The 11,679-nt window shown below is 39.3% G+C and overlaps 2 protein-coding genes across 2 annotated transcripts; one reads left to right on the top strand and one right to left on the bottom strand.

Annotated features, from left to right (window-relative positions):
* Nucleotides 1–2,718: 2,718 nt before the first annotated feature.
* Nucleotides 2,719–4,210, top strand: LOC136236087 (PKS-NRPS hybrid synthetase cheA-like). The gene is made up of 3 exons (XM_066026193.1): nt 2,719–2,816; nt 3,210–4,156; nt 4,198–4,210. The coding sequence occupies exons 1-3, from the start codon at nt 2,775–2,777 to the stop codon at nt 4,208–4,210; spliced, it is 1,002 nt and encodes a 333-aa protein (XP_065882265.1). The 5' UTR covers nt 2,719–2,774.
* A 2,708-nt stretch (nt 4,211–6,918) lies between these two features.
* LOC136201263 (uncharacterized) lies at nt 6,919–7,900 on the bottom strand. Its single transcript, XM_065991887.1, has 2 exons — nt 7,494–7,900; nt 6,919–7,389 (listed from the first exon to the last, which is right to left on the bottom strand). The coding sequence occupies exons 1-2, from the start codon at nt 7,893–7,895 to the stop codon at nt 7,261–7,263; spliced, it is 531 nt and encodes a 176-aa protein (XP_065847959.1). The 5' UTR covers nt 7,896–7,900; the 3' UTR covers nt 6,919–7,260.
* Nucleotides 7,901–11,679: the final 3,779 nt, after the last annotated feature.

Here is an 11,679-nt window from a genome sequence, read left to right as displayed (position 1 = left end):
TATCCACCATATTTTCTTTAATCAGTGGGCTTTAGACCCATTCCCCTCAACGTTTCTAGAAAAATTCTTCTAGGTAACCCTTTGGTGAACGGATCAGCTAGATTCTTCTCTGATCTCACAAAATCTAAGGCAATTACCCCATGTTTTAAGAGTTGTCTTATTGCACTATGTCTAATGCGAATGTGTCTTTTCTTTCCGTTGTAGACACTATTTTTTGCAGTACCTATGGCTGCCTGTGAATCACAATGAAGTGAGATAGGTGCATTAGATCTCCCCCACAATGGGACATCTGCCAATAGACTTCTCAACCAATCTGCTTCTTGACTAGCTAGTTCTAGTGCTATAAATTCTGATTCCATGGTTGAGCGTGCAATACAGGTTTGTTTACATGATCTCCAAGAGACGGCACCACCACCCAAAACGAAAACATAACCATTAGTGGAACACGCCAAATCATTTTTGGATGACCAGTTTGCATCACTATATCCTTCTAAAACAGCAGGAAATTTATTAAAATGCAAATTAAAGTTCATGGTACCTCTCAAGTATTTAAGTAAACGACGAAGTGCATTCCAATGTTCATCATTTGGATTGTGAGTATATCTACTCAATCAATTTACAGCATATGCAATGTCAGGTCTAGTATGAGTCATTAAGAACATAACACTCCCAATAATCTTAGCATATTCTTCTTGTGAAACACTATGTCCTTTATTTTTAGTAAGACATATGCTAGGATTATAAGGTGTTCTAGCTGGCACTACATCAAAGCTATCAAACTTTTTCAATAATTTCTCAACATAATGTGACTGTCCTAAAGAAAAGCCATTTTCAGTTTTTGTAATTTTGACACCAAGAATTACATCAACTTTTCCCATGTCTTTCATGTCAAATTGTGATGATAAGAAGGCTTTGGTGTTATTCACTACTTCTAAATTAGTGCCTAAGATAAGCATATCATCCACATAAAGACATACAATCACATAATTTGATCCAAATGATTTAGAATAAACGCATGTATCTGATCCATTAACTACGTACCCATCAGAAAGTAAAGTGGAGTTAAACTTTTCATACCATTGTTTGGGTGCCTGTTTCAGGCCATACAGTGACTTCCTCAGTTTGCATACCTTATCTTCCTGACCGGGTACAATATTTCCCTCAAGCTGTTGCTCATAGATTTCTTCTTCTAAATCACCGTTTAGAAAAGCTGTTTTTACATCCATCTGATGTACCACCAAATTATGTATTGCTACAATTGCAATTAAGATTCTAATAGTAGAAATTTTAGTGACGGGAGAGTAAGTATCAAAATAGTCAATTTCTTTCTTTTGACTATAGCCTACGGCAACTAATCTAGCTTTGAACTTTTCAATGGATCCATCAGGTCTTCTTTTCCTTTTGAAGATCCATTTAAGTTTTATAGTTTTGGACCCTTTAGGCAAAGAGACTAGATCCCAAGTGTGATTTACCATAATAGAGTCTAATTCATTTTTTATTGCCTCTTTCCAAAAGTTAGCATCTATAGAGGTCATGGCCTCCTTATATGTCTTAAGATCTTCTTTTATTAGATAGGCAGACATAAAAACATCATCTATTCTATCTGAATTTTCTAACAGAAAAGAGGAAACAAAGTCGGGTCCAAAACTATTAGCTATTTTCCTTCTTTTACTTCTTCTAGGTTCATGTTCACATTCATCATGTTTTTCCAAAGAACTAGAAGCAAGAGAATCACTAGCATGTACAGAATTAGAAGGACCAACATCATCACACACAAGATTTTTCTTTAAAGGAAAAATATTTTCAAAGAATTCTGCATCTCTAGATTCACATATAGTATAGTCATTTAGTGCCATAAATCTAAAGGCATCACTATTAGAAGCATATCCAATAAAAACACAATCAAAGGTTTTTGGCCCTATGTTGGGTTTTCTAAAAGATGGAAAAGCAACTTTGGCAAGACAACCCTAAACCCTCAAGAAATTTAAATTAGGCGAATACCCCTTCTAAAGCTCATAAGGAGTTTTGTCTAATTTTTCATGAGGAACTCTATTTAAAATGTAGCATGTAGACAAAACAGCCTCCCCCACATATTATCAGGCATACTAGAACTAATCAGCATGGAATTTATCATTTCCTTAAGCGTTCTATTTTCCTTTCCGCTATACCGTTTTGTTGTGGTGTATATGGCGCACTAGTTTCATGTATAATGCCATTTTCCTCACAAAACGTTTTAAGGAAATTGGTTCCGTATTCTCCACCTCTATCAGATCTAAGCCTTTTTATTTTTCTATCTAGCTGATTTTCTACTTCCATTTTATATTTTAGAAACATACTTTCAGCCTCATCTTTTGATCTTAAAAGATATACTTTGGTGTATCTAGAAAAGTCATCAACAAAGGTCATATACCATCTTTTACCACCTCTACTAATGGAATTCTTAAAGTCAGCTAGATCAGAATGAATTAATTCAAGCAATTCAGTACTTCTCTTAGTAACAGATGGAAAAAGTGTAAGTGTTGTATGCCCTAGGCCATTCCTTTTGTATATTATACAGTGTGAATTTTGTATCTAAATGGCAGTTAATAAAATATGTATTCATGTGTAATTATTTGTATTGTTTAATTACTTAAGGGTATTGCTAAATATCGCCCTTAATTTCCGTTTCACCGCACTGTTTTGACCATTTTACCCTTGCCACTTTTTTCCCCACTAAAACCTTAAAAACTCTCTCTAGTTTTCTCTCCCGAGCACAAATCCCGGATTTGAAAAAAATGGATCAAAACATTCCCGAAGACAATGAGTTCGAACACGAGGTAATATTACGAGAATTAAAAACGTTATTAATCATTTTTTTATTTTTTTTATTCGAATTTTGCCTGGGCGGGTGGCGATTACCACCCGTTCCTTAGGCCGATCGGATGAACTACCCGATCGGCCTAAGGAACGGGTGGTAATCGCCACCCGCTCCACCCATGGAACGGGTGGTAATCGCCACCCGCTCCACCCATGGAACGGGTGGTACGCGCCACCCGTTCCACCTTTGGAACGGGCAGTACGCGCTGCCCGTTTCCACCTATGGTGGAACGGGTAGCCTGCCCGTTCAGGCAAAAGTGGACAGAAATTGCCCCGAACTAATTTCGAACGGGAGAAATAGGCCCGAAGTATTTTTTTTTTGTAATTTTAATGTAAATTTTTCGTATATTCAGGTACCGATAGAAGATTGGAACCCCGATAACATTGATTATAGTTCGCGTTTTATAACGGATACCGTTTTCCCCTCCAGTCAGGATGCTATTGATTGGGCAAAAAAGATAGCTATTCAGAATGGGTTTGAGCTTGTAATATCTTCGCACAAAAATGGGGGTAAACAGAAGTTGTTGCGCTGTTCACGGGGTGAACGATATAGAGGTGTTGTGAAAAATGATGAAGATCCTGCAATTAGGAAAAGTAAAACTAAAGCGTGCCGATGTAAATTTCAGATTAAAGCCTATCAACATGCAGACCTTTCGGGATGGGGGATAAAGGCTAAGGCTGGGTTAACTGGAATGCATAACCATACAATGCGTATGTATCCAGAGGGAAGTCGGCAAATGAGCGGACTCAGTATCGCATCTAAACAAATTGTGCGTGATATGTCTTCAGCTCAAGCAAAGCCTTGTGCTATTTTAGCAGCAGTTAAAGAAAAACACCCAGAGGACAACTCAGTAATTAAACACATATATAATTACAGGGACAAAATGAGGAGGGACGCGTTTGAAGGTAGAGACCTGGCTAGTCAATTCTACCATATTGCTGTGGAGAACAAATATGTCAATTACACACAGGCTGATTCAGGTGTGATAACGCATGTGTTCATGGCACATCCAGAGTCAGTTGATATGTTCAGGACTTACCACTGGTACATCGGCATTGATTCAACGTACAAAACAAACAAGTACAAAATGCCGTTTGTTGAGATTGTTGGGATGACGCCATGCAATAATAACTTCAAGATAGCGTATGCTATTGTTAAAGACGAGACCGAAGGGAGCTATCGTTGGATTTTGCAAAGGCTGAAGATTTTGCTTGGGGATGATCTTAACCCGACCGTTGTTGTTAGTGACAGGGAGCTTGGGTTATTAAAGCCGATACAAGAAGTTTTTCCACAAGCAGCGCACTTGCTATGCACTTGGCATATTAATAAGGATATGGAAGATCGTGTGTATAGAATCATTGGAGATAAAGGCCTTGCCTCTAAATTCAAGAATGGCAAATGGAGAACAATATTAGAATCATTAACCATTGAGGAGTACGAGACCAATCTTATGATGATGAAGGAAAAGATGAGCAGGTTCAAAGGAGTTATCTCGTATGTTGAGGAGACGTGGTTGGTGCATAAGGAGAAGTTTGTTGTTGCTTGGACAAAGGAGTTCCTACATTTTGGTAACACAACTACTTGTCGAGTGGAGAGCGAACATGCTAGTCTAAAGCAATGGCTCAATACGGCAACTGGGTCCCTTGACACGGTATGGCAGAAGGTTCACAAGCAGATTGAATCACAAGCAACCAATATAAGGTATTTGCAATTTCTTCTACTGCGATTTTGGAATTTGCATTTAGGGTTGTATCATTTCACTAACTAATAATAATTTTGTCTTCGTATCAGGTACATGCTTGAACAGTCGCGGCTTCGTCAATCAGTCACTTTCACCGGACGCCCATTAAGCCAACTTGTATTCAAAGTCTCTCATTATTGTCTGCAGTTGTTGAATCAAGAGTTAGAGCGTATGAGAGGGTTGAGCCATGAAGTGTACGTGCGTTGCGGTTGTGTATTGAGAACATCGCATAAGATACCATGTGCATGTGAACTGAAACGAGCTTGTGATCTGGAACAAATGATCAGTTCTGAGAGTGTTCACGTGTTTTGGAGAACACTTTTAATCAATCATGGTCACACTGATGAAAATGACGGGCGTAATGATCTGAACGAGGAGCAGCGATATTTTAAGTCCTTAGTGGACCAAGTCTCTAAAGCCGACCCATCCGTAATGCGTAATATTTCAATGTTTATCCATGATCAACTACACCCTGATCAAGCTCAGTACACCGAACCCGATGTCAAAATTAACGTGTGGGGGCGACCTAAGGTGAGCAAATCCATAAAACGTATGCCGAGTTCTTGGGAATATAATGAAACTCGTCGTGGACGGGCTCGTTCTACTAGTTCATCTAGGAGTCGTGGTAGAAGTGGCAGAATTAGCTCGTCATCCTCGGTACATAATGCTGCCTCATCAGGTAAATTATATCTGATAAACCTAACTTTTTTTATAACTGTTTTGCAATATAGAGTTGTTTTACACTAATATACATGAATGCAGATGGAAAAACGTATCATGGTTCTGAATTCGTACATTCCGATAAAATAGTTGGCATAATTAAACCATACGTCGAATCATACTACGACGTTGTAGGTGATGGAAATTGTGGTTTCCGTACGGTAGCAACTTACATTTTTGGTGACGAAGAAGCGTGGCAGACAGTTAGGCATCACATTCAAAATGAAGTAATTGCTAACCGTTGTTTGTATCAAAGAGTGTTTGTTGATACTGTTGATGCAGCTCTTCGTAGAGTAAGTTGGGACGGTGCAGGTTGTACGCCGGATTATTGGATGATCGTTTGGGATGACTTGTGGCCGGTTGCTACCATGTACAATTCTGCTATCATGTTATTTGGCTTCTCAGGTGGGGACACATTAGCATTGTGTGGTACTATCTTACCATTGTATGCCGCATCGACTGCTACAAGACCATCACGTGAGATTTGTATAGCTCATTTAGGGAATCACTGCCAGCACTACATACGTTTAAATTTATCGCCTAACTTTCCGGTGCCCCCTATAGTACACTGGTGGTTTGTGCACCGAGGCCAAAGCGTTGTAGGATGGGAGCGCTTCTATCAGGATAGGGTGACACAGTGGACCAGATTGGCCCAACTTAGGGGATATTAGTGGTTGATATTCTATAATGTTACAGGTGAATTCTGATTAATTATGTGTGGTTCTGTAATGTTACAGGTGAATTGTGATGAATTTTGTGTGGTTCTGTAATGTTACAGGTGAATATTGATGAATTTTGTGTGGTTCTGTAATGTTACAGGTGAATATTCCAACGTCTATATTCCAACGGCTATATTCCAACGTCTATATTCCAACGTCTATATTCCAACGTCTATATTCTCCATCTATAAAATTAAACAATGTTGCTACTTCAGTTATCCACATTTACTCTTTACATTACGATCAACGAAAACTCTCAAACATAAATGGCTTCATCTGATTTTACCAACGAGTTCCCTAATTTTCCTCCCGAGAAAAGCATAGTTTCAACTTTGAATAAGTCTGATTGCACGACGAAGATGCTTGATTATCAATACTACGCAATTCGTGTATATGGAGAGACATTTGTGAGTCCAACAATGTTCCATCCTGAATTTCCATTTATGTTTTGCTTCAAGCTTCCGTCTGCTGGTGAGTTTCCAATATACTCACTACACATACTGTGGTTCTTATGTTATATGTATTACATGCCTTTTGAATTTGCTCTAGAGGAATGGTTGAACAATTTGAATGAAGGAAATATTCCTAGTCATATTCAAACATTTCTGAAGTGGTTTATGCCTATTGATGACTGGAAAGCTATGTTCGCCAGACTATTGCGTGATAATCAGAGGGGAATCATCCCTAAAAAAAATTTCAACTCCATCATCTTTTTAAGATGGACAGAGTCTGAAGTTTCTCATGAGGTTCATCGAACTTATCCTTACTCGATCGTGAAAAATTGGGATCGCTATAAATTAGAGGTTCGAGTACAACAGAGTATCAGCGCTTCAAAGAACGATTACTTGCCAGGACGAGCTTGGCCAAGAAATAGAGGAAATGCTCCATGGAACATTTTTCCTGTGGAATATGAGACGAATATTGCAGAGGAGAAAGAGATATACCTTGCAATACAGTCAGGTGTACCAGCGACATCTTCACCAAACATTCAGGTGTACGAAGAAGATAGTGACTAATGTCTTTTTTTCCGGTTTATGTCGTTGTAATGTCTTTTTTCAGTTTATGTCGTTCTAATGTATTTTTACAGTTTATGCAGTTTATGTCGTTCTAATGTATTCTTAAATTTGCAATAATAACAAAACATACCACAAAAAAGTACTAAAATATCAATCCACCAAATTCTGTCAAAATAGTACTAAAATACTACAAAATACAGTCATAACTCACTTGGCCAAATGCCAAGCATCCATAATCTCCTCTAACGACTGCCTATATACAATCGCAGCATCCTCGTCCAGATGACTCATGTGATCCAGCACAGTTTCACCCCAGCCAGATAATCGACTAACCCACTGTAAAAAAGTAAGGAACAAAAAACAAGGTTAATATCATTTCACATTTCAGTAAATATCATTTCACATTACTAGACCAGTCAAGAAAACCAAAAATAACTTACAATCTCACTGTTCGAGCGAGTATAAACAGCCGGTCCGGGTGCAACAATCTCCGGAAGTAGACGAGGGTGTGAGTGACGGGTGTACCAATGCATGTACTGATCCTCACAATCTGATGGAGTATGTGCTGGAGTGAATACAGACAGTATAAGGACGGACGACTGGAGAAAAGAGTCCCAAATACCCTGCACCATCACAGCTGGCACCTCTACACGATACTTCAAACTGGTCCACGGGCGAACAGCCTTAGAAGGCTGCAATATCGGTCTAGGAATGGTCTGCACATGTCCAAGCTGTCGAAGGCATCGCCCCGGCATGTACGGCTCGATCACATCCCGATACCGTATCCATCCAGAATATAGAGTCCTCGGGGTCTCAGTAATGGCATCAGGGCCATACGGCATCCACATGACCTACAGATGTATAAAATTACATTAACACATACAAGTAATACACAAATTTGTTTTAATTGAATAGTATTTATAATTATAAAGCAAGTATACCTAATCTGCTGTCAACACATCAAGCCGGGCACGAAATGCTCTCAACCGCTCATCGCTCTTCTCCATCGATATAGATGGCCACAACGAAGCCCTAGGAAGATCCGGGTCAACTGTAACTGCCTCTCGATGTGGCCTGAAGCAAGGAAAATACTCGTAAATCCAGGACTGGAGCAATGTCATACAACCCGTCATCTGCCCGCAATCTCCTCTGGTAGCAATACCAAGATGACGGTATAGATATGCTAGTGCAGCTGATCCCCAAGAAAGTCCAACGGCTCCAGCCGCCGAGTCCTGCACCTCTAACAGATAAGAAGGTCGGATGCGGTCACCACTCTTGTCTACGAACAAGGTGGAACCGAGCATCAGCCACGTCCAAGCTATAGCCTGGGTCTCAGGAATCCGATCACCTCCACAGCGCTCCATGACGGAAGCGGCTCGTATACCACCAGAAGCATAATGACGGGCATCTAACTCAACCCGAGTCGCCCCAAACAAATCCATCACGCACTCCTTAAGCTCATCAACAGTCGCATCAGCAGTCACCATGGCACCATCTACGGGGATGCGCAATATCTCCCACACATCATGCATCAAAATGGTCATCTCGCCAAATGGCATGTGAAATGATGACGTGTCTGGCTGCCACCGCTCAACAAATGCTGTGATCAGTGCAGCATCTATGTGACTGTGCATAATACCAGGTAAATGGAACAAGCCAGATGACTCGATACGCGACTGAATCGTCCGGGAAGAACCACTGTACCATAATCTCAGCTTCGTGCAATACCCTGATCTGGTATGACACCTAAGGACGCCCCTGTCCTGACCGGCCCATATAGCACATGCAATATGTCCCAAAAAGCTCGGGATCACAGCACCATGAAATGGACCCCCGGGGACGGGGTCCTTCACAACCCAGTCATCCTCTACACTCCTCGATCGCTTGCTGCTACCTGAAATTACAGCAAACGGTAGACATTAATTTTTTAGTATATTTTTCAATAATCACGATTAACACAAATACAAATAAACACATTTTTTAATTTCTCTTACCAGAAAAAGATGCTGCGGTAGAAGAAAATCGTCCGTCTCGACCCCTCGTCACAACGCCACGATCTATGGGGATAGTATCAGCACTAGGACAATGCATAGAAGCATCCCCATCCATGTCTATACCAGCCGCCTCATCCCGTCCCTCAGCACGCTCTGCCTGTGCAGCATGTGCCCTCCGGGCGTCCGCCATAAACCGCTGCTGCTCCTCCCGGTCCCGCCGAGCAGATGCAGTAACAGGACGTGAAGACGTGCGTCTAGGGTCAGCTCCCTCCTTATCCTGTAATATTATTTATTTATAAGGTATATTCAATTTAACATAATTTTTTTTTCTATACGTTCGGGTTTGCCTACGCCCGGTCCGTGCAATTTTTTTTTAAAAAATTCAAAATTTGCCCCTTTTTGGCTTGGGCGGGTGGTTTACACCACCTGCCCTAAGGGCCAAACGGGTGCGGCGCACCAGTCGGCCTTAGGGCCGACCAGTGCACCGTAAATGTTTGGCCCTTAGGCCAAACGGGTGGCGCATGCGTCCCACCATAAGGTGGAGCGCATGCGTTGTACGCGTTCCACCTTAAGTGGAACGCGTACGTCGAGCGATCCACCCTAAGGTGGATCGCATGCGCCGCGCGCTCCGCCTTACGGTGGAGCGCGTGCGCCGTGCGATCCACCCTAAGGTGGATCGCTCGACACTATGCATCTCCACCTACGGTGGAACGCATAGTTCATGCGTTCCACCGTAGGCGGAGATGGATTCCGGCGCCCGCCTAGGCGAAATTCTGGGATTTTAATCCCGAATTTCGGCCCGATTACTCACGATTTTGATAATTTTTTTATGGAAATACTTACCGTAATACCCATGTATCCTTTGCCGATGCCTCCTCTTCGTGCCATCTCGTTTTTGGTCGGTTTTTTTTAGAATGGAAAAGATGTTGAGAGGATTTAGAATTTCAAAACTTATGTTTGAAATAATGAGAAGGGCAAAAAGGTCAATACAGGGCGGTGAACCGGAATTTTAGTGCGGTATATAGTCGCCCACTTACTTAATGAATATATATATTAGTCCAAAGATTATTTACAAAGAAATAATATTATTAAGAGTTAATAATAATGAGATATATTTCTTTGGTAAAATAATAATCTTAAATGTTCATAGTCGGTGGATAATGAATTGGACACTCATCTATCCTTAGACTATCACCTCTGTTTATTTTCTCGGTTAGTATGAGATATTAATCAGAAACAGAAAATCTCATTCTGTTTGATATGTTGATATCAGAATAAATATGTGGACATTCGAAGAGGCGAATGGTTCGAACTGTGACGTTAGATAATAATTGCACAAAGGTTTACTCCTAGTCAACATAATTATTATCTAGGTCATAATAGTGCATATAGTCCTTTGACTTGAGGAAACTTAGTTGTTCTTGCGCATGTAATTATAGTTTGTTCCTGCTTTGTACTGGGATCTTAATTCTGGTAATCCGGCAGTGAATCGCTATAGTTAGTTGTGTAGTATAACAAGAGTTTGCTAATAGAGGATTCATTACTCTAAGTAAATAGAGATAAATCCTAAGATAGTTATTGATTGGTTTTTTGATGGAATGAGTTCCTGGCCAGGACAATAAGACTCATCTGATGAGATAAGTATCAAAGAATGGTTCTTTGATGAGAGTCTTATTTTATCAAAGACTTAATCAATATTTCTTAGTTTCTTGACGGTTAGAGCTTGACACTTTGTGACTCTAGTCAAGATTGGGATTTTTAATGAAAGGACTCTAGTGCATGGAAATTATGATCGATGGTTCATAATTAGTTTAATTATGAATTTACTTCAAGTAACTTCATTCCTTAATTGGGACGTCATGGCGCAGTGTGTTAGCTGGAGATCATGACCTTTAGAGGACTATAAGTATATATAAGCTAAGCTTATATAGGATACACTTATTGTACAAGGAATTGGATTCCTAACATAATTAATAAGTGTTATTATTATGCCTCTAATGTCAGTTAAAGATGAACCTAGAAAGTCACACACATACAAGTTGTTTGTATCTAGCTTTTGTTAAATTGATTAATTAAATGTGTTTTAATTAATTAATTGACACAATTGAATATGTCAATGGGATTGACAAAACATTCTAACACTGTTTGATATTCAATTGAAATGAGGAAATTATAAATAATTATTCTTGTTCAATTTAAATTGATGGCTTTTTCCAAATGCAATAGTCAAGTGTTAACTGTTGGAATTTAGAGGTGTTTTAAATTAGCCCCTCTAAGATATTATTAAAGGATATAATAATAATTAATTAAGTTGTTAATTAATTATTATTATTATATATATTATAAATTAATAATAATAATAATATAATTATTATTATATTAATTTATTATTATTATTATATTAATTTATTATATATATATATATATATATATATATATATATATATATATAACATGCACTAGGACACGTAGTGTCCTAGTACATGGTTTGTTTCAATCCACAATGGATTGAAACAAAGTCTGCATATATATATCAAAAATATATATGTGGACTAAGGAAATGATAATAGATATACGGTTTCGTTCAGAAATCATATTCGGAATCAGTTTTCGATTTTGAGCAAGATTAATC

This window comes from Euphorbia lathyris, chromosome 7, assembly GCF_963576675.1.
Source record: "Euphorbia lathyris chromosome 7, ddEupLath1.1, whole genome shotgun sequence".
NCBI lineage: Eukaryota > Viridiplantae > Streptophyta > Magnoliopsida > Malpighiales > Euphorbiaceae > Euphorbia > Euphorbia lathyris.
This window is presented reverse-complemented; position numbering and strand designations above follow the sequence as displayed.

Bases quoted from the DNA above. Each gene is read 5' to 3' on its own strand.
- LOC136236087 (XM_066026193.1), top strand. From the start codon at position 2,775: ATGGATCAAAACATTCCCGAAGACAATGAGTTCGAACACGAG. The intron at 2,817-3,209 runs GTAATATTACGA...TCGTATATTCAG, and splicing joins ACAATGAGTTCGAACACGAG to GTACCGATAGAAGATTGGAA.
- LOC136201263 (XM_065991887.1), bottom strand. From the start codon at position 7,895: ATGCCGTATGGCCCTGATGCCATTACTGAGACCCCGAGGACTCTATAT. The intron at 7,390-7,493 runs GTAAGTTATTTT...ACTTTTTTACAG, and splicing joins CTCGCTCGAACAGTGAGATT to TGGGTTAGTCGATTATCTGG.